This window comes from Mesoplodon densirostris, chromosome 3 (assembly GCF_025265405.1).
Source record: "Mesoplodon densirostris isolate mMesDen1 chromosome 3, mMesDen1 primary haplotype, whole genome shotgun sequence".
In the NCBI taxonomy this organism is placed as follows: domain Eukaryota; kingdom Metazoa; phylum Chordata; class Mammalia; order Artiodactyla; family Ziphiidae; genus Mesoplodon; species Mesoplodon densirostris.
Genome location: NC_082663.1, coordinates 74,469,099 through 74,493,109, shown reverse-complemented (window position 1 = coordinate 74,493,109; position 24,011 = coordinate 74,469,099). Strand labels below are relative to the sequence as shown.

At 34.7% G+C, this 24,011-nt stretch overlaps 1 protein-coding gene across 1 annotated transcript in view; it reads right to left on the bottom strand.

Annotated features, from left to right (window-relative positions):
• The window catches only part of ADGRV1 (adhesion G protein-coupled receptor V1), a 525,892-nt gene that overhangs the window by 153,177 nt on the left and 348,704 nt on the right, over nt 1-24,011 (bottom strand). Inside the window, exons 83-84 of the mRNA XM_060091810.1 lie at nt 20,863-20,979; nt 9,864-10,042 (exon numbers count right to left, since the gene is read on the bottom strand). Coding sequence (XP_059947793.1) covers nt 9,864-10,042; nt 20,863-20,979 — 296 coding nt within the window. The remainder of the gene's footprint in view (nt 1-9,863; nt 10,043-20,862; nt 20,980-24,011) is intronic.

Here is a 24,011-nt window from a genome sequence, read left to right as displayed (position 1 = left end):
ATGGCAACTTCTCTTACTTGACTAAGAAAACTTATTTTGCTTGTGTATCTTAAGTAATACACCACATCATGGGGACACAGGTACAGAATACAAAAACCCTTGTAATTATTATTCAAATTAAACTGAATAATGGCAAAGGTATGCTAGACACATTTTAAGGCTATTATATGCCTTCTCTTCATTATCCATAGCTACAAGCAAGTAATAAAGAACTCCGTCATGCTGTCTGACATTAGCCAAACTAGGTCACTATGGTGACATCATTTGTGGAGAACAGAATTTTATGTTTGTGGGTATATCATAAAGAAGTGATGAGGATTTGCAGTCCTCCATGCAGATGAATTTGAAAACCTACACACATGGATAAAATCCTAGTTTAATACCGACTATCAAAATTGTTCCCATTTGATTTAGAAACCTTAAACAGACCAGTTTCTACAGAGAACTAGAAAAAGTTATTGAGGGACAACTCCACAAAAAGAAACAGGTCCAGATGATTTCACAGGGGAATTCTACCAAACCTTTTGAGACCACACTGTCTCATGCACTGTTAAAAGAAAAACTTCCTAAGTCCTTTTATAAAGCAAGTAAAACACTGTTACCTAAACCAAATAAAGGCAGTCCAAAGGGGAAAAAAAACTATAAACCAACATCATTCATGAACAGTGATACAATAATACTAAGTGAAATATAAATAAAGAGAATCCAACTCCATATTAAGAAATAATACAATGACCAAGAGGGATTTCTTCTAGCAATGGTAGGTACGCTCTATCTAATAATATCATACATCACATTAATATATTGAGGTACATTAATAAAATCATATGCTTGTCTCCAAAGATGGAGAAAACTGGCGAAATTTGAAGGTTTACCATTTAGTTAATAGTGTTTTATCATAGTTAATTTCCTGGTTTTGATCACTGTACTATGGTTATATAAGTATGTATATATATGTCCTTGAGTGAAGGATATATGTGAACTCTGACAATTTTTTCAACTTTTCTGTGTTTAAAATTCTTTCCAAAATAAAATGTAAGAGAAGAAGATGGATATAGATGGATAGATAGAACAAATTTAGAGGAGAGCTACTAAGATAGTGAAAAGACGCAAAAGCATGCTATATGTGGAAATATTTGAACAAATAAGAAATGTTTAGCCTGGAAACAAAATAACAGTGACAAACTGAAGGATTATTAAATTGAAATGTTTAGGGGTTTTTTGATGTGAATCCAGCAATTAGATTTTGAGCCAGAATCTAAAAGATTTCTACTCTATGTGGAAAGTCCTGGGAGGAAATACATAGAGGAGTTCAAATATAAAGTGAATGAACATTTGTCAGGGATTGCTGTAAAGATTACCCAAGGATTGTATGGAGACTGGATCCAATGCTTTATAAAGTTCTCTTTTCACCTAGATTCCACCTTGCATGTGAAGAAGAGGATCCAGGGACTTAAGAGAAGTCATGAGGGGTGTAAGTCAAAGCACCAGTTGGAATTTTTCTCGGAGAGATACAGCAGTAGTCAGAAAAGCTGAGGCTGGTGCTAGGAGAGCTAAAGCTAACATAAGCTAAGAGAATGAGGTAAGGGTAGTAGAATGAGTTGTATAATCAGTAGCTATAAAAGGTCATATAAACTGAGTATGTTTAGAGTAAGAAGTTCAAGAAGCTAACAAGTCTCAGAACAGGAGTTTGAATCATGATATGCCTTTGAGGACATGCCTGGAAGTTTTCCAACCCCTTGATTCTATGATTCTAAGACTTTGTGGAGAAGCATACTCTCAATATTTTTTTATTTGGAGTTCTGAATAAAAGGAAAATGCGAGTCGAAAGCTGCTATTTCTATTCATGTATTTGTGTGTGTGTGTGTGTGTGTGCGTACACACCCATGTGCAATAACACACCACCCACCTGAGAAAATCCTTGAAGAGATCCTGACATCTCTCTTCCATAGATTTACTGCAATTTTCTCTAATCCTCAGATGATAGGTAAATAGGCTCCCTGTATTTATAAACATTTTTCATGATTCTCTTTTTAAGTAATTCAATGAAAATAAAGACTCTCATATGATATCATACTTCCCATACAGAGCTATATCTCCTACTTAGTTCTAATTTAGAATACACAGATTTGCCCTCTACGCTAACAACATTTCTCCTAATATAGCTAGCAAAATTAGATTGTTTTCAGACGATTGAGTTATTTATAAAACAAGTAATTCAGTTCAGGAGGAGGATAATCAGAATAGGTTATAACTAAGATTTGTTAAGAATATCTAAAATAAAACATGATGCTAAAATATTAAGAAACTAAAATACTGAAAAACTAAAAAACTGTAATCAATTTTTAAATTAAGTTATGCATTTTTTCATCATGAGCAAACAAATTCTTAGCTTAAATATAAGAGAATTCACGTAGGCCTTAGCACATAATAGTTATTCAGCAAGCAATTTGCTGATTTTTTCTTTAAGGTTGAATTCATATGACCCAGCAAGAAAGAGAAAAAAGCAAGTGTTTTGGAAGTACAAAATAACCTATCATCTTTGTTATGTCATTTTTACTGTTACTGACATTTATTAATGTGTCAGGGTCTTACAGCTCAGAGGTAGGAATATGGAGATAAGTAAGTTTTCACTCTCCTCCCCTCTGTATGACACGACTCTGCCACTCATTCTCAATCACTCTATCCTTCCATAGTCACATAATTGTGGCCCCAGATTAACAGCATATTATCTATTTAGGGACAATGTCTCAGGGCCATATTCCCTTGGCTTCTACCCTGGCTCTTGACCCTTCTGTATTCTCTTTCCTCTGCATTTGGCATGATAAAACTAGGGATTTTTCTTCAGATTGTTCCTTTTCCTAGAGCAGCTGAGAAGCCAACCCAAGAAAAATCAGTAGCTACTTCCAAAGACACTAAATATACACCACGCAATACAGACTACCTCTAGGTACTCTCAACAGAGTTACTTCTGGTAACCAATGGAAATCAATTAAGGACAGACTTCATTTACTTCAGCTTTACTTTAGTTAAACACTGTTCAATTATAAGATAAAAAAGAAAGCTAGAAGAATATCTAGCACAATTTTCAAAAAGTGATGAAAATGTCTTTAAAATTTTTTAAAGGTATAGGAAGCCTTCTTTTGTTAACTTTGAGTATAGTATAGTGTTTCATAGTTTCATAGCATTAACCGGCTCAGTGACAAAGAAGCGGTAACAAGTCTATATTGGGTGTTCTACTTCATAGACAAAAGTAAATTTAAAATTTTATAGGCTCTTTAAAACCTTTCTCTAAATCATGTTGTGTGATTTAAATCTAGATCCAAAAATCCATTACTCTTGGTAAATGAGAATTTTATCTATTATATATGTATAAGAAGGCTTTTTTCTTATAAGATATGACATGCCTCATGCAGTATTTAAAATGTTGAGACATTAGTATCATTTGGTGACTTCCAGGTATTTTAGATACATTTCGCTAACCATATTACTGTGTAAAATTTTATTAGGTATATATTATAGAGAAAGCATGAAAGTTTTCTCTAAACCCACATTTGTGTAAACTTGCCTTGGTTGTTAAGGCTTTTCTTCTTTCCAGTTCAGATATTTCCATCAAGGGGTAAATTAAGCCCCACATTCTTCATAAATTTATTATTTTTACCATATATTCTATAATTAATCACTGACCTCCAGGATGAATTTCAATTTACATAGCTAACTTACTCAAGTATTCATAATATAGTATGACTGGTACAGTCATAGGATTTATGACGGGTTCTGAGTCTACCAAGGTTATATATAAGAGGTAGTGTTTTAATTTGAAAATAGACACTTTAAAGAGTTGATAATTAAGTTGATGTTTAGAGGAAAAATAGGTATTTTTTTTAGCAGACATAAAGAGAGAAAAGTATTTGAGACATAGAAGATATAGTTAAAGGTATATGCATAGGAGACCATGGGAAATATCAAGTGATTCAGTTACAAAGGATAACTGGAAAGGATGGGTGGGAAGGATGCTAAAAGAAGCTGGTTCAATAGTTTAGAGTCAAACCGTGGACAACCTAACAATCCATGACCTTGACGGTAATGAAAAGCACCTCCTGGGTTTTAAGCATCAGAGCGATATGGTTATTTCCATTTTTCAAAATTTAGTGAATGGACTGTAAAAGGAAGAAATTAGAGATAAGAACACAAGTTAAGAGGCAACCCAACAGACAAGACAAAGATGACACAAATGAACTGAAGAGATGGTGATGAAGTAAGAGATGAAAATGAGAAAGTAGTAGGAAGACATTTAGGAGTTAGACTAGGAAACAATTTGTGATTAATAGGATGTGAAATGTAAGGGGAAAATAGAAAAACTCTCAAGTTCACAGCATGGGTACCTAGGTAGATGGTGGACTTTTCCTAGGGAATGTAGGTCAAAGCACACATTTAAGAGATTAATTTTAAACCTGTTAAATATAAGATAGCTGCATGTCATTCTGGTAAAGATGTTTACTGGACTTCTGAATAAATAATAGAAGTCCCTAAACAAACTCAACTTACAGAGATCTTCTCTGAAAAACACATTATAAAAAAACTGTCAAAAATCAAAGACAAAGAAAGAATCTTAAAAGCAGTAAGAGAAAAAAACTTGTAACTTACAAGGAAACCTTCATAATGCCATCAGTGGATTTCTCAGCAGAGACCTTAGAGGTATCCCAGAAGAGAGTGGGATGATATATTCAAAGTGCTGAAAGAAAAACCTACCAACCAACAATACCCTACTTGGCAAAGCTGTCCTTAAGAAATTAAGGAGAAATAAAGACTGAAGGAATTCATTACCACTAGCCCCACCTTACAAGAAAAGCTGAAAGGCGTTCCTCAAGCTGAAATGAAAGGATACTAGTCACATGAAAACATATGAAAAGATACAATACATGTAAAGATAAGCATGTAGTCAAATTCAGAATATTCTGATACAGTAGTTAGGTAGTGTGTTCGCCAGTTAACTGTACTAAAAATGTTGAAGGACAGAAGTAGTAAAAATAACTATAGCTACATTAATTTGTTAATAAATACACAATATAAAAAGAGGTAAATTGTGACCCAAAAAAGAAAAGGGGAGGAGTAAAAGAGCAGTTTTTGTACGCAAATGAAGTTAAGTTGACCAATAAAATAGACTGTTATATCAATAAGATATTTTATGTAAGCCTCATGGTAACCACAAAGCAAAAAACTTACAGTAGACACACAAAAGATAAAGAGAAGGGAATCAAAGCATATCATTATGAAAAATCACCGATTCAAAAAGGAAAATAGCAAGAGAGGAAAAAGGAAGAAAGGAACAATAAACTAGGCAAAAAAACAATTAATAAGATGTATTAGTAAGTCCTTATCGATAATTACTCTAAATGTAAATATATTAAATTCTTCAATATAAAGGCATAGAATGGCTGGATAGATTTTTTTTAAAAAGGTCCAATATATGCTGCCTATAAGAGATTCACTTCAGCTTTATGGACACACATGGGCTCAAAGTGAAGGGATGAGAAAAGATATTCCATCAAGTGGAACTGAAAGTGAGCAGGGGTAGCTATACTTACATCGTACAAATAGACTTTAACTCAAATGGTGTAGCAAGAGATGAAGAAGGCCATTATATAATGATAAAGGGTCAATTTATCAAGAGTATATAATAATCATAAATATATATGTACCCAAACATCAGAGAACCCAAATATACTACACAAATACTAACCAATCTGAAAGGAGAAGTAGACGAGAATACAGTAATAGTAGGGGACTTCAACATCCCACTTTTAACAATGGATATATCACCCAGTCAAACAGTCAATAAGAAAATGTTGGACTTGAGCTATTCTTTAGACTAAATGGACCTAAAAGACATATAGAACATGCCATGCAACAGCAACAGAATATACATTCCTCTCAAGTGCACACAGAACATTCTCTAGGATAGATCATATATTAGGCCACAAAAAAGTTTTAACGAATCTTAAAAGACTGAAATCATATCAAGTATCTTTTCCAACCACAATAGTATGAAACTAGAAATCAATTACAGGAAGAAAATTGGAAAATTCACAAATATGTAGAAATTAAACACTACACTCCTAAACAACCAACGGGTCAAAGAAGAAATCAAAAGGGAAATTAAAAAAATCTTGAAACAAACAAGAATGGAACACGATATACCAAAACTTATGGGATGCAGCAAAAGCAGTTCTAAGATGAAGTTTGTAGTGATAAAAGCCTACATGACGAAAAAAGAAAGATCTCAAACAACCTAACTCTAAACCTCAAGGAACTAGGAAAAGAAAAAACTAAGCCCAAAGTTAGCAAAAGGAAGGAAATAATAAAGATTACATACTTTTGGTGGGGACGTAAATTGTTACAACCACTACAGAAAACAGTATGGAGGTTCCTCAAAAAGTTAAAAATAGTACTAGCATATGATCCAGCAATCCCACCTCTCGGTATATATATATAAAGGAAATGAAATCAGGATCTTGAAGAGATATTTGCACCCCCATGTTCACAGCAGCATTATTCACAATAGCCAAGATATAGAAACAACCTAAGTATCTGTCTATGAATGAATGCATAAAGATGTGAGATATATATTGTAATATATATAATACACTACAATATTATTCAGCCACAAGAAAGAAGGAAAGCCTGCCATGTGCAACAACATGGATAGACCTTGTGGGCATTATGCCAAGTGAAGTACTTTAGACAGAGAAAGACAGATATTGTATAATCTCACTTATATGAGTAATCTTAAAAAAGCTGCACTCATAGAAACAGAGATTAGAATGGTGGTTGCCATGACCTGAGGATGGGGAAAGTGGGGAGATATTGGTCAAAAAGCACAAATTTCTAGCATAAGACAAATAAGTTCTGGGGATCCAACGTACAGCATGGTGACTATAATTAACAATAATATATTACATACTTGCAAGTTGCTAAGAGAAGAAATCTTAAATGTTCTTAACCACACACACACACACACACACACACACACACACACACACACACAAAAGGTAATTATGTAAGGTGATGGAGGTGTTAACTAACCTTATTGTGGTAATTAGTTCACAATAGATGTGGATATCAAAGCATCACATTGTACACCTTAAACTTACAAAATTATATATGTGAGTTATATCTCAATAAAGCTGGGGAAATTTTTTAAAATAAACAAAGTAAATACATAGTACCTGGCACATAGTAAGCAAAGCAAATAAAATAAATAAGATAAATAGAATTAAAAAAAGAAAAGTCAGATAAAATCCAATAGTAAATCAAGAAGATGAGTCTAGAAATTGATGAAATTGAAATGAAATTTAAAATAAATGCACAACAGAGAATATCAAGAAGTCAAAAGCTGAATTTGGGAAAAAACAGTAATATTCATAAACACCCCAGCAAGACTGATGAGGAGAGGAAAAAATAGTGAAAGAAGACACTAATTGTCAATATCAAGAACGAAAAAAGATTCATTACTACAGATCTTACAAACACTAAAAAATTTGAATAGTTAGATGGAATGGAAACATTCCTTGAAAAAAAGACAATTTATCAAACTGACACAGAAAGAACTGCATATGGAAAATATGAATAGTTCTATATGTTTACAAGAAAATGAATCTGTAATTAAAAGTCTTCCTACAAAGAAAACCTGAGGCCTAGCTGGCTTCATGTGTGACTTCTTCCAAAATAATAAAGAAGAAATAACACTAAACTTGCACACTTTTTCAGCTAATAGGAAAAGAGCAATCACTTACCGGTTTTACGAAATTATCATAATTTTGGTTCTAAAAGTTGACTAAAACATTGTATATATAACAACTTGAGCATATTAATACATTAAAGATCTACTTAGAGAAAATTCCTCACTAAAAATAAAGTTTTATTACTGCAAACAACCACTGCACAACAGATGTCCAGTTATTATTACAACCACAAATCTCCAGAGAAAAGGCATGTTTTTGAATGATGATATAAGTATACAATATTTTACAAAAATAATATAGTAATTTATTCTTACATTGAGATTAAAGTAATATCAAAAATACGGAATTTCTTAAAAAGTGGAATAAGTTCACATGAATATTCTATGTGAATGAAGAAGAAAAGTAACCTATACTACTTACAAAGGTTAGTCACTTTTGGTTGAATAAGGCTATAATTTTAAGATTGGGTAAAGGTTAATATATTTTACATTGCATTTATTATAGTTGAGCTGGTAATAGAGAACTTTCTGCAAAAGCCTCAGAAGGCAAATATTTTAAGAGTCAGTTGATTTGGACATTCTTGTATAACAGTTTATTTCTCTCTTAAAAATCCTTTTAGAAGCATCAAGAGAGAGTTTCTTCTAGTTAACATCACTTTCATCACTTTCATCGGGTGATACACACCCATCTATCCAGACTGGGTGTGTATACATGTGATGCTAAAACTGCTGCCAAATAACTCCAATCTTGCCAGGGAGCTCATGAAAGAGATGACTACTGGCCACCAGGACTTGTCTCATGGTTACTTTGTACTTGACAAAGAAAGATGCAGAACTTTCTGAAATTAATCCTGGCAGCCCAAGATTTAAATTAATGCCAGGAGTAGTAATATGTCATAATATAACTGTGAAAAGACACAACCATTCCCTTCTAGAAGATCAGGCTTTTAGAATTTTATATCAACAAAATATAATACTATATTTCAATACTATTGTTGTAATGCTATAAATTAATCAGCATGAGGGAATCTTACTGAATTGCAATAAAAAGACTAAATTATATATATGGTATCTCAATGGGTGTGTGTGTATTACATAGCTCATCTCCTTTGGTTTAATGTGGTATGGGATATTAGTCTGCGATTGCCCACGTGTGAAGTATATCTGCATACATCAATAACAAGTGTTGATTAATATATAATGGATGATCATAATTGATCAGAGGCAATAATAATATGAAAATGACTTCTGCTTATATAGTACTTTTGCTTCAAAAGATTCTTTACATCTATTAACTAATTTTTATCTTCACAATAACCTGTGAGATAATTAGGTAACACTGTCTTCATAAGATTGTGACTAGGCTATTCTTTCTTATTTAGAAATGTTACTTTTTCCTCTAAATCCTCATTACACCAAGGGAGTTGATTAAGCTTTATTACCCAAAGTGTTTTTTTTTTTTAATGTGGTGTCAATAGAAGGGGCTGAGTGGTCCTCAAAGTTGTAAGATACCAGATTCAGGATTAAGGCATGCATATATATGTGTGTATAAAGATCCGTTAGATTTCAAGACTACAGTGTACTTTAATAAGAATCTATCAGAAGGACCCAGCTGACCTTGCCTCCTTCCCATGTACTTTTGAAGACACTCTCCATTCACTCTGATAGTCTTTTGGTATTTAGTGATTTTATGAATGATGGTGCCTGCCATGCTCCCCATCCACCGCCCCACAAATATCAGACTCCTTAGATAACATGCCATACTCCAAATTTGTCACTGATTCTATTCTTCACCAAAATTTTCATAGTTCCCTGATTTCACTAGGTATTTCTGTTTGTCCCAATCTAACAAACTAAATTATGGTAAAGTATAAATTGCTGTGAACTGTTTGATACACCAATTCACCTGAGAAAACTGCACCTATCAAAGGAACTGGAGAGGCAATAGTTTCTTATTTATAGAGATAATTAGAGGAAGTAAGGTGTGGCAGGAAGGCAAAGGTCTTCATGGTGCTCCTTCAGTCAGACCCCTTAGTCAACTGCTCCCACTTTCTACCAGTAAATCTGCCTGGATACAGAAAGGCTGAGGAGGCAGTGTGCTCTGCCTGGATGTACTTACAGGTCACCGTGGATGAGTCCATAGATCTGCGGCATGCTCTGATGATAGATTCCTCTCAAAATAACTATGAGGAGAACCACCACAAAAGCTGGAAGTCCCCAACTCAGAAGAAAAAACAGCAGATACCGCCTTTCTGTGTGTTCATCATTCATCACCAGCACGTACCAGAAATTCACAGACTAAGGAAAGAAGCAGAGCATAAGATGAACAGGCTCTGGTCTAGTGGTACGGGAAACACACTCACCTGGCTTAGGCATAAAGAGGGACAACAGATCAACAAAGGGCCAGGCTCTACTCAATAACTATAGTTTTGATTTGATTTTTAAAGTCAGTTCACACATTCATTTTTTTCATATACCCGAGAAATTCAGGGTATCTCAAAAGTCTGAAAACATTAGTAAATACTTAGTTTATTTACTGTACTTTATATTTTGCTTAATTTGTTTTGATTATGACGATTTGACTCAGTCATAATCGTCTGTGATTGTTCTGTCAATGTCTGAAGAAACACACAGATACTCAAACTTACTTTCCATATGAACAGCTTCATGATGATAATGAAGTAAATAGTCCTGTGTTCCAGACTTTTAAACAATGTTTACTTATTGAGGGCTTATCATGTGGTAGAGTCAGACACTTGTTCCAGGGAATGGGGATAGAGTTGTGACAACAGCCCTAGTCTCAGTCCCAAGTGGGAGACAGACAAGTAAACAGAAAATGTTTGCACAGAGAAAAATGTACTGTGATGGGGTAGGTTTTGCGGCCATTCTCCTTTCTCAATTTACACTCTCTCTTTTTCATTCATTCACTTAATAAATGCTTATTGAGTGCTTACTACATTTCAAAGGCCCGTCCAGGCACTGGGACTATAACAGTAACAGAGGTGGTAGAGGTATTTACCTTCTTGAATCTTACTTTCCAAACAAATGGGAAGAAATCATTAAGGAAAACATTTAAATTTATATCATACTTTATATGTTATTTCTTATCTTCTTAAGATAAAAATATAAAAGGGACAAGTGTATATAAAGAGTGAGGGGGATGAAGGGATACATTAGATAAACAGAAGAAGGAATCCGAGGCCTGGAAATGTTACTACTGGCCCCCAATCACACCTAGCATGTATATAAGCCAAATCTAGAACTTACATATTCTGCCTTCTAGTGTTCTTTTCCCATGAGATCACTTATGTTTAATTATCTTTTATTACAGAAACAACATTGAAAGTCATATCATACATATTTCACACATGATGCTTATCCACTAGATAAATCCCTCTTCTCAATTTAATATTGTGGAGTGTGAGTACAGATTAATCATATATGTATATTTTTATACACTAGTGACAACAATCCCAGAGCAAGTGACAACAATCCCAGAGCAAGTGACAACAATCTCAGTTTCTTCATGTGTACAACAAAGCTATTATAAAGATTATGTAAGACACTACATATAAAGTGCTAAGTACATAGTCAGCACTAAAAAATGTGACCACCTCACTTAAATCTCCTATTAGGATGTCGGACAGTGTGAAAAACAAAAGATAAATAAAGACCAAAAGTAAGCAGTGATACAATGGAAACTCTTCTATGTGAGAAACAACATGCCTAATGTTCCTGGGAAGGCTTTCAGATGGTTTACTGAGGCTTCCAGGTAAGATTCTATCTGAACCAAATTAGCCTTGAAGGATTAGTATTGATTGGCCTAAACCAGGAAAGGATAAAAATGTTTGGTTACTTGAAGATTTTTGTCTCTGAATTTCTCCTGTCAGCACTCCATATCTTTATGTACATCTGCATCTATCTGTAATTAGGAAGGATGTTTTGAGTTGCTGCTTATGTAAATTTGTTCTAACTTCTTTTTAAAAATTATTAGGTCCAAGAGGCTTTTTTCCTCCTTTCTATTGTTAGTGTAGGGACATGACTCAAATAGGTGGGACTGTATCAAGTGTCTGATGCTGGAGTGGTCAATACTGCCTGTTTAGAGAATGAAAATTCATGCAAAGTAAGGATGATTAACCCATTTCCAAAATAAAAGTATGGATTATTTATTTTAAATCGATGTTGTGTGTATCCTTATAACATGGTAACTCAGTGGTGCAGGCGGTGGAAGAATCAGGAAGGAGCGCACAGATTGGTAAATGACTTTTAAGTTGATTCATCATGATAAAGATTGGGGCATTTCCAAAATGTCCACTTTTACACAGATGAACATTAGTTCCATCAGTTAGAATCACTGAACGTTTCAGCAACTGTCTGACCTTTACCACAGCCTCAGATAAGACTGAGACAAATGTAATTGCTTGTTAGACTTACACACACAATGCTTCTGCTCTAAAGAGCTCAAGGTACAGGGTCACTGATTCTTGAATGCTCAGTTAAGCAAAGCAAGCTCCAAATGTCATAAGCCTTTGTTAATTTAAAAAAAAAAATCTCTTTCCTTCTCAAAAGAATCCAATCATTGAGGTATACTCTAGGGACAGTATTTACCACTATATGACTTTTTTTTTTTTTTTTTTTTTTTTTTTTTTTTTTTTTTTTTTTGCTAAAGAATGGAAACACTATGTAATGAAACAACATCTAATTATTCTGGAAATACCATATGGCCTAAACCTAAGATTTGTGTTGACTAACTCACTTCAAGTTTTACTTGAATTTTAAAATGTTTTAATATAGTATGTATGGTAGGTATATTTTGGGATGTACGCCTAGGCCATCAGCGCTCTTCTCTGAACCCTGTCTCCCTCCTCACCTTCCCCCACCCCCTGCCAACATATGCAGGGTAGGCTCATGACCCTGTTCCTCTGCCCACAGCTGTGGATTTGGCAACAAAGCCTGAGCCAGGCTGGACCAATCATTTCTCATTGAGTTCCCTGAAATTTTGTGATAGCTAAGCTGGTCAACTGAGAAAAGAAAACATATGAACTTTAGTGGTGGGAGTAGCCAAAAGCACAGTGAAGAGAGAAAGTGTGTTTGCAGAGAAGAAGAAGGGACAAAGCTTTCCATTCCTGCTCACAGCTCCTTGAGGTCCAACTGTACTTACAGAACTTGGGTTCAATGAGTTAGCCTATATGCTTATTATTCCTTTTATGATTTGAACGTTTGCTTAGATTAACTTAGTTTTTCTTCATTGTTCTAAAAACATTGAGGCATATATTGCTCCTCTGAAGCACTTGGGTTAAAAGCTCCAGTACTGCAATTCTCCACAATAAGGTGGGAGTGGAACATTTGAGATACATTCCTTTCCCTGTAATCGTGGTTCCTCCTTTGTAATCGAAGGTTAGAGTATCAAGAGACCATTATCTTTGCATAATATTTTTGTGTTGCCAGATATATAGCATATGTGCCTTAGTATCTGTGTTTATCCAATGTTAGAACTAAAAGAATTATGAAAATTCAGTGTAAGTTAAAGGTGTCACTCTCACCAACTTGCTTCATACTGACTGAGCACAGCTTACCACACTTACATATTTCTTGCTAAAGACGAAATGTGAATCGAAATTTCAGTACCTAGGTCTCCAGTTACATTTCTATCTCTAGGCTTTAAACACTTTGTTAGAACCATCTTATGGACCATCTCAAGACATTTTATTTAGAGATAAGGAAGCTGAGGCAGCAAGAGAAAAACATAGCTTTTTCTTATTTGGGTTAGTTATAGAACAAAGCATCTTGTGAAGACTAAGGTTAAGATTTATTTCCATAGAAAGTCACACAAATGCTGACAATATTATTGTTTCCATGAGAGCTTATTTTTTTGTCCTCATTTTCCCGCACTCATTGTATGTGCCAGTGGAGATGTATTTTCCTGGTTCAAGTATGGAGATAACCCATTCTCTTTCCCTCTCCACTTTTTGCCAGCACTAAATGAGAACTTATAAAGGCCTTAATCAGAATAGGAATGGCTGAAACATATCTGTGAGCTACGGTAGATTAATTTTTGTATACCTTGTAGTACCTAGTAAAATGCTCTGCATACAATCTTTATTGAGAAATATCAAATAAATGAAGATGTACACAATTTCAATATTTAACAGTCTTCATTGAATTTAATAACAATTTCATAATTTGGTTTAGTTATTGAGTTTATTCATTTATATACTACCTTCTCAGAAAGAATTGTAGAATTGATTTGATTGAACTCCTAATGAAGGGGGTCAATGTTAAACTGGTAGAAACTTACAAATGTTAAATACAACAGTTTAAGAGAAGAAGAATGGAATCAGTACTTACTAATTGGTTAATAAATGTAGACCCCACATTAAGCTGCATCTCATTTAATAAAGACAACTGCTCTCCTAAGTTTTTTTTTTTTTTTGTAAGATGTTTGGGGGTAGGAGTTTATTGATTAATTCATTTATTTTTGCTGTGTTGGGTCTTTGTTTCTGTGCGAGGGCTTTCTCTAGTTGCGGCGAGTGCGGGCCACTCTTCATCGCGGTGCGCGGGCCTCTCACTATCGCGGACTCTCTTGTTGCAGAGCACAGGCTCCAGACGCGCAGGCTCAGTAGTTGTGGCTCACGGGCCCAGCCACTCTGCGGCATGTGGGATCCTCCCAGACCAGGGCTCGAACCCGTGTCCCCTGCATTAGCAGGCAGATTCTCAACCACTGCGCCACCAGGGAAGCCCTCTCCTAAGTTTTATTATTATTATTATCATTAATACAGGAGGAAACTGAGGACAGGAGAAGCGTATTTCTCAGAATTGGGAATTGAGGCTGTTAGAATTTAAACTGGTTCTGATTAAGATGCAAACCAACCAAATGAATTACCCAGATACAATTTAGTTCAAATATAGATAGGAATAAACTAAAAGATGGTGTGTCTATAAGCATATTTACTTACATTCGTATATGGACATGTCTATTTATTTTTACAGTAACATTTTCAGTGATTCCCGCTACTATCTTCCAAGTGCACAGGAAAATTGAAGCTATACTGCGTTAAATGTTTGATGGTAATAAATCATAAATGCTTTCCTATGCTCCATAAACACAGATTCATTAGTTTGCTCATATAATATATGCTAATATAATACATATTATATTTATAAAATATAAAGGAGAAATGCCTTTTCTTTTTTAAGTTAAAATAGGCTGCCTGAATCCCATACCTTTTCATGATATGTGGAATAAGAATATGTGGAATAGCCTGCTGTTTAATATTTGGTTATTAATTGTGTCACCAGAAACCTTGCACTGATATATAGCATCAAGTTCAGTCAGAGATCACAGATGCTATTAATTCTGTCATTACCATACATTCTTAGTCATTCATTTCAGAGGAGAGTCTAAGAAATGTTACCATGTGTCCTTGTTCCAGTTATCCTCCCTTTTAACAATTTTTACAAGGTTTTGGGAGGATTGGAGAATTCAGTATTTCCTGGATATATCTTTTTTTTTTTTTTTTTTTTTTTTGCGGTACGCGGGCCTCTCACTGCTGTGGCCTCTCCCATTGCGGAGCACAGGCTCCAAACGCGCAGGCTCAGCGGCCATGGCTCACGGGCCCAGCCGCTCCGTGGCATGTGGGATACTCCCAGACCGGGGCACGACCCCGTGTCCCCTGCATCGGCAGGCGGACTCTCAACCACTGCGCCACCAGGGAAGCCCTGGATATATCATTTTTATCTTGATAATTACCAGTCTGTTGTCCTTAATACCTTTGATGTCCCCTCAAATTAAATCAATGGCAAAGGAAAAACACAGCTAATATTAGCATTTCCCTTCCTGTTGTTATGCTCTGGCACTAAGTAGTCTTTCTATCAAGAAATAAATATACATACATTTGCTTCTTCATAGCCAGATTTTAAGGAGAGATTAAAGCACAAGATATGAATGCTCAAGTACAACTGTGAAATGATTTCTAACTTTATTCTACCATTTAAGAAATATGTTCTTCAAGTAAGCTTTAGTTTCAAAATAAAACATTATAGTTTTGAGTAAGCTGTGTCCCTCGGCATGAAATGAACAGACTGCAAGGAAAATCCAGGCTTGGATATTGATCATAACTGAAGCAGATTATTATATAATTTAACTTGGTGACAGGAAACGATCATAAAACTGGGCCAAATGAATATACAGGCAAAATTAAGTTTCTATTTACCTATATTATATACTAATATCTCAAATAATTTACTTGTGATTTATTTCCTGCATGAATTCACACATGGTCTGGCAATCCATCTGGTAGCATGTTTCACGTAGATGTTAAGAGCAAAGACATTAGTTCTAGGGATTTATTCTACGGATATTCTGTAAGTAAACAAATATTCAGAGTGTAAGGATGTTCCAAGAAACATTGTTTATAATAGCAAAAATAACTGGAAATAACCAGCATTTCATTAATAGGAATCAGAAAAAAATTATGGAATAACCATATTATAGAAGAGACAAAAAAGTATATCAGTATGGGGTAAATTTATATGTATATTATATATATATAGTATATATATATATATATATATATATACACTATATGTAAACATACATACACTATATACACACAAACACACACATGTGCTTCTTTATATATTTATAAATATTTATATGTTGTGGAATATATCTGGAGGCATACACAGGAAACCATTAACTGTTTAACTTTGGGAGTAGGGTTGAGGGTAGAGCAGAGGGTGGAGAGCATATGAAAGAGGGAGAAATAGATGTACTTTTCATTTAATATTTCTCTATAGTGTTTGATTATGTTTTGTACAATTAGTATATGTTATTTCTAAAATGAAAGCCAATCAAAACAGAAAAAAGAAACAAAAATTAGAAAAATAACTAAGAAAATAGAGCAAAAGTACTATGAGGGCTTAAATTCTCACTGTCAATTTTTCTTAGAGTAGACATAACCCTGCTGTTTCAGTAATTTCAGAGTGATCTTACATGAAGAGCAAACAGAAGGATAACTCAATTTCCATGGGCAAAAAGGAATTTGTGAGTTGTATACTTCTAAAAAAATAAGCAAAATAATTTGTTACTCTATTCCCATCATGCACAGTGTGACTTCCCTGTCAAAGAAAGGGGAAGCCTAAAGAAACACTCAAGAAAGGGGAAGTCTAAAGAAACAGTCAAGGCCACTAGCTCTGGAGCCTGCTATGAGCCACACGTGCTCTTCAGTAAAGAGGTTAGAGGTTATCAGCTTGCTAAGGCTTTTCAGCTCATGTCTGCCTCACAATGTCAGCTCTCTCGTTCCCCTATATCAAGCTAATTCTCTTTTGCAAAAAAAAAAAAAAAAAAAAAAAAGATGTAAATTATACTGGAAAAACAGAGAATTTCAACATGTTTCAAAATCTAAGAATTATTAGTCTACATATTTGCTTAGCCGATAATATGGGTAAATTCGTGTGGAGTGTGCAGTCTGTACCAGGAATCATTCCAAGTTCTTTCCATGTATTCATTCATTTTGTCTTTTTACAGTCCTCAAAGAGAGGTACTGTTATTACAAATCTAATCATTCAATAAGAAAATCTAGGCTCAGAGAAGTTATGTAACATGTTTACCAACAAAATTGCTCTTTTCCCACTCTAAAATAGAATCCCTTGTTACTATAATGTATTAAAAGTATGAAGTAAAAGTAAAATAACTTTTCAAGATAAATTCATTTAAATGTATTTATTCTAAGATTGAAGATATAATGCAGATCAAAATAAATAATTCTTGCATGCTTAGCTCAATGATTAAAAGTTAGTGATTAACTTTTCATCATAAGCTATGCACACATACATATATCAATTTCTCTCCTACATTGCTAGAAATACGAAGTAGAACTACTGAAATGTTAATATTCTTTCAATTTTTTCAACTGTTTGACTAACAAGATTGGATTAACAGTAGTCTTATCTTTTACATAATGTTTTAAAAACGAATTCTTGTTAAAAAAAAAGATTTTAGCAGACAGTATTTTATAAACAGGAAAATACAGGTTAGTAAAGGTGACAACCTCTGACCACAAAGTAACTCATTAGAAGTAACCTACCTAGAATCAGAAGTTTTTGAATTTTTCCCTTGTGGTCACACCACAAACCATGAAAGTGTGTGGTGTACCATCTGAAACACATTAAACTTTACTGGTACTTTAAATAGTTTTCCTAAACCATTAGCCATGCAGAAATCTAATTAGTTTACTAAATGTGCATCATCCACGATCATATTTACTCAAAACTGGAAGAAGACATACAGAATACAGCAATCTCTATTAAGTTGGATGAAATTTTATATGCCATCCCCTAAAGCAGGAAATCTGTCTACAACATATTTGAAAGTTGGTCATTTCCCCTATTTGAATATATTTCAGTGATTGGACGCTCTCTACTTTTAGACATAGCTTTTTCAACTTTGAAATCCTTACTGACTGTAAAAGTTCTTAACGTGATTCAAAATTTGCTTCCCTAATTTTTGACCCATTTGTTCTGGTTCTTCCAAATGGAGCTATATATAGTCCATTCTTTCTTTCCTGTAGCAGCCCTCCCAGTATCTGTAGACAGCCATCACATCTCACTAAGTTCTTTCCAGGTTAGTTGTCTCCAGCTGCCTCCAAGTTTCTTATAGGACTGTCTTCCAACTTCTCATTGGCTGGTTAATATTCCTGCTGAAAGTGGTTACAGGGTGCCAGGGTTGTCTGACTATTGTAGAGTATAATTTAAACACGGCTCCCCCAGCTGCTTCCATACTGTTATTAATGTAACCCAGGTCTGTGTTTTTGTAGTTACTGTAGTTGCTATGGTTTAAGCAATCTGGTCACACATTTGATTGCTACTGAGTTTGGGTTAAATTAAAATTTCAAGTTGTTTACATTAACCCCCATCAGATTATGTCTCTTTCACTCTCATTTTCAAGCTGTCACAGTACAGGTTTTCTATATTCGTTCTACCTGTACTCTTAACACAGGCGGCTTGCTGTTTTAGCTTGTTTCAGCTCTGTATCATTGCATACCTGATAAGACAGCTTCCTGTGTTTTCATCCAGGTCATTCATCAAAAACTGAATAGGTCAGGGACATGGACAAAGACCTTCAGCAAACCGCTATGGACCTCAGTTCAGGAAGATAAATGACAACATACACAGGGCGCACATAAAAAGTTCAACTTAGATAAACTACTAAAGAGAGTCAGAGAATCTTGCAAATGCTATTGTAATTTCAGCAAGTATTTATTTTATGTTGTATGGTTTAGATTTATTTTTTATTTTTTCTTTTTTCTTTTTTTTTTTTTTTTTTTGTGGTATGCGGGCCTCTCACTGTTGTGGCCTCTCCCGTTGCGGAGCACAGGCTCCGGATGCACAGGCCCAGCGGCCATGGCTCACGGGCCCAGCCGCTCCGCGGCATATGGGATCCTCCCAGACCGGGGCACGAACCCGTATCCCCTGCATCGGCAGGCGGACTCTCAACCACTGCGCCACCAGGGAGGCCCTAGATTTATTTTTTAATTGTTTGGTGGGGGACTGGAGAACACCATAAACTTTCCATAATTAGAGCTGCTCGAAGAACTATAAAACAATAATTCTATGCGGTAGGAATTATTATCTCCATATGCAGATTTAGAAACAAAGTTTGGAGAGAGTCAATAACTTGATTAAGGTTACAAAGATAATAACAGAGCCAGAATTCAAACCCAGATGCAGGCCTCCAATTGTTCCAAGTAGTTCTATTAACTAAACAGTTCAGTTTTCTTCTCCTTCAGAGCCAACTATAATATGATACTTGGGAAAAGATCCCTTCCTTGACTCTGTATGGTATTCTCTACTAATAGTATCACCTCACCTTCCTCCAATATTGCCAGATGGTAGAAATCCCACATCTTTCTTATTCAACATTAGAAAAAAGAACGCGCAAGGGCCTGAATGCATCTGTTTACATAGTATACTTCACCTGCATACTCAGAAACACATATGAAACTATTTCTATCACATGAAAGATTGAACAATACCACCATGTAGAAATCACTTTCGAAGGCAGCATCTTAGTTGAGCTATTGAATTAGTGACATTAATAGTGCTTAAGTGGATCCAACTCTCACATTAGCCTCTTTATCAAGCAAATCAGCATTAGACAATAGAGAGAATTTGGGACTTTAGTCAGAAAAGGAGAGTTCAAATCTCTCCCCAACCCTTACTAGTTCCTCAGGAGAGTATGCTAGGCCTCTTTGGGTTTCACTCTGTACTCTCTCCCAAAGTGATCTCTTCCAAAGCAATGGCTCCATTTTCCAACTCTAAGTCAGTAATTGTCTAATGTATTTCTCTAGCATGGACCTCTGTTCTGGGATTTAGCTCTGCATATTCCACTTTTCCCTGAGTCTCCACTGGAGATCTCACAAGAACTTCACACTCAGCATGTCCTTAAAAAAAACTCATCATCTTCTCCCAGTCTCCAGGGATCATTATTTTAGTTCAAGGCACCACTATCTACCCATTCATTCATGCCAGAAACTTGGGTAACATCCTTGGTTCCACCTTCTGCATTCTTTATAACCAATCTCTACATCCTATAGTTCTAGTTTAAAAAAACAATTCTTAGAAGCTGTTCACTTCCCTTTGTCTCTTCTCCCTCTTTGGTTCACAGCACCACGTTCTTTCCCCTGAATACAGCTAAAGCTACTTAATTGGCTCCCATGTCCACTCTTTGCTGAACTCAATTCACTACAAACAGGGAGTTCCTTCTAAAATCCAAATCTCATCACATCACTCTCTTGCTTAAAAATAATTCTATGACTTCTCATAGAAAAAAAGTTAAAATTTCTTACTGTGTCATATAGGGCCTGCATCACAAGTCTCATCTCCTACCACTCCCTTATTTCCAACTCTACTAGATTTCTTTTCATTTCCTCAAATTCACTACACTTTCTAATGTTGTACAGCTTATAAGGTTTTTCTTGCATTGATCTCCTGGGAATGCAGTGATGGATATATGGAATTACTTCCATTTCAGTATAAAGAATATCAGATATAAAGGCCACTCCATCCAGACACATTGGAAAGCTGAAGGGGGCAGAGGGAGGAAATGAGGTACCAACCTGGATGAGCATCCAGCTAAACTGGCAAAGATACAGGTAATGTATGACAGCAGCCACGGCTGAACAGCTCTCCTCCGTGAGTTGGGGACTTACATAGGCAGATGCCAGAAATACAATCTGTAAGAAACAAATACTTTTATTTTAAAATCATGTTAAAATCAATCAAGAATATTAAGAAAATAAACCATTTTCTTATCTGAATCGATGATTCAATGACTCAAAGGGAAAAGAATTTGATTTGTTGCCCAAAATGAGATGACTAAGTCACTCTAAAAATGGCAATACATGGATTTTTATGTTTATAAGAAACAATGAATTATATGAAATTATGCTACACACTGCATCGGACTGTCAAGAGGAAATTCTCAAAGTAAACCCTGTTCTTACAGATGGACAAAAATCATATGAAATACATTTATTTTATTTAAGTACAAAAGAGAAAATAGAGTAGAAATACCATTCCTTGTGTAAGTCAAAGCTAATAGGAGAGAAAAGAAAGAGAAGAAAAAAGCTCTGAGTCTACCATCATCTGCATCCTCTGGTCAGGAAGTACACATATAACAAAATAGACTTAAAATAAATGTAAAATTTCAAACCCTACAGTTACCCTAATTCTTGGATTTTTATTTCAACTACCCTCAAGTCTTTCTTCAAAAGTAACCTTCACAATGGGACCTTTCTTGACCACACTATTTAAAATTACACCCTCTTTTCTTCTCTCCTTCCCACATATGTGATCTCCCTACTCTATCTTTCTGTTTTTTTTAAACAGTACTTGTCACTTTCTAACATGCTCTGTCATTTGTTTATTTCTTATGTTTCTTGGTCATTGTTAGTGTCACCCACTAGAATGTAATCCCTATGAAGGCAGGATCACTGAATGTTTTACTCACTGGTGTACCCCACACTCACACAGCCCAGTGTCTGGAACACAGTAGGTACTCGCAAAGTCTCTATTGGAGGTACTCAATAAATACTTGTTGAATAAATGGATAAATAAATGCAGTGAAACATTCTTATAATTTCTATCTATCATTTTCTCTACTATATGACTACTATGTCAAATTTTATAATGGAAAGTATAGATGGCAAGGGAAAATCTGGAGCAATAATAGTGTACTGTAACCTCTCAAGGAATAAATTCCTTTCCTCTTTCAGACAGAGACCAAGTCTTTTTAACTTAATATTTTAATAAGCTACCACTATGCCTGGAATATGTCTGAAATGTTCAATAAATAATTGTTGAAAGAAAGAATGATTGATTCCAAAACAACAGAGGGGTGCTGTAAGGAGAAAACTAGCTGACTTATGTCTCAAAATCTCTCAACTTCTAAAAAGTAAATGCAAATGTCATTCATGTTTCTTGGATTTTAAAAAATGAATAATTTGCTCAAAATCAAATCAGAATATTGTTTTTATTTTCAAATGAAATATGCCCCTCCCCAAACTTTTTATTTCAAAGGTGTGTACATTAAATCTTCTTGAAAATTTCTGCCCAGGAGTGTTCCCAGGATGGCATCATTGTGGAGAATGCCAGGATCTGGGATAAGAACATGCATGCTCCCAGCATCTCTATTTCATGGGGAAAAACTTACCTTAACCAGTCTCCTTAGTCAATTACAGAAGAACCAAAATGCTAATTAATAAATTCACAATAATACATACCTCATGCCATGCTGACTTCCCTCTTGGGAATTATATATTGAGTACTTCCTGTACCAAGTATAGAAGAAAAAGAAACCTTTCCCCCTTTTTTTTTTCTTTTTCAAGCTATGGACTCTAAACAAGTCAGTTTACCCTTCTGGGACTAATTCCCTCATTAGTAGGAGGAGGAAGTTGGAAAAAATAAACTCTAAAGTCTCTTTCTACTCCAAAATTCCAGGATTATTTTTTAAATGAGAAGTGTTCCTGACTCAACTTTTTGTTTATTTTAACTCTAGTTTTGGAGTATTTGTAACACACAATTAAAAAAAAAAAGCAGACACTAGAAATGTACGTCTCGTTATATCCTAACAATCTGGTACAAATTAGCTCCCTGGAAAAAATAAAGCCAACAAATTTGCCTTTCCAGAATGTATCACAAATAGCTTTTGAATTATTAGAGCTTATTTTAAAAACATGCTTAGATTTCCCTAGATTTTAGCTTCAAACTTCTGAATTGTAATATATTATAGGTCATACATTTAAACTTCCTAAATTCCACAAATCTTCATTGAACACCTTCACCAAAACACTAACAATGAACACTAAACAACCAAAAACTATGCCTTAAAAGACCTTAGAAACACAGAACTGTGAGGTTCAGCCAAATAAAAAATCCAGAAAACAAAAAGAATAATTTTAACATTTTATGCTTTTTCTTTTCACAAAGTGGCATCTTTTCATAAAGTCTTTATAAGTGTACTTATAATAAATTTGAGCCTCTCTAATTCAGATTCTATAATATGGATTGTGCTGAATTTATTTCCTAGTTTTGTACGAATCAACCTGAATGGTTTGCTAGGTAAAACAACAGTGTAATCCAAACTGTAATTGAATGTGTTTAGTTTTAACTATGAAACTACTTATAAATGGTATGCTAATTTAAACAACTCTTATTCTTTTCAATATTTTTTCTTTGAAGCAAATTAGTACAAGTTATTGTTTAAAACTATATTTTTTTTTCAGAATACAGCTTTAACATCCAAAATTCCATTCTTAAGATATGGCTTCTTCATATTTTATTATGTTTTAATCTCTTTTTCTAAATCATAAGACCAGTTACATACCTACTTTTGTAAACTATGAACATTCTTCCAGAATGTTCTCTGAACTATGAGAAATGCTTCTCTCTGTATGGGAGAAGGTTGGTAAGCAAGACAAGGCTGAGCTCTCAATACACATTACTACAACAGGGATGAGCTAAGAATACTTGGAGAACCAGAGATTATGTGTCATGGGGCCTATCTAAAATTAAATTGAATTAAAATATAAATTAAATGGTTAAAGTAAAATAAAATAAGATCTCCTAGCATATTTAGTTCACATATTCTTAAGGTACATAACCGAGGAAGAAAGGAAGTTTTACCATTGCTTTTTTACTCAAACACATAGAGATGATCAGGAAAAAGGTTATTTTCAGTCAGTTCTCTGGATACACTAAGTTGAAC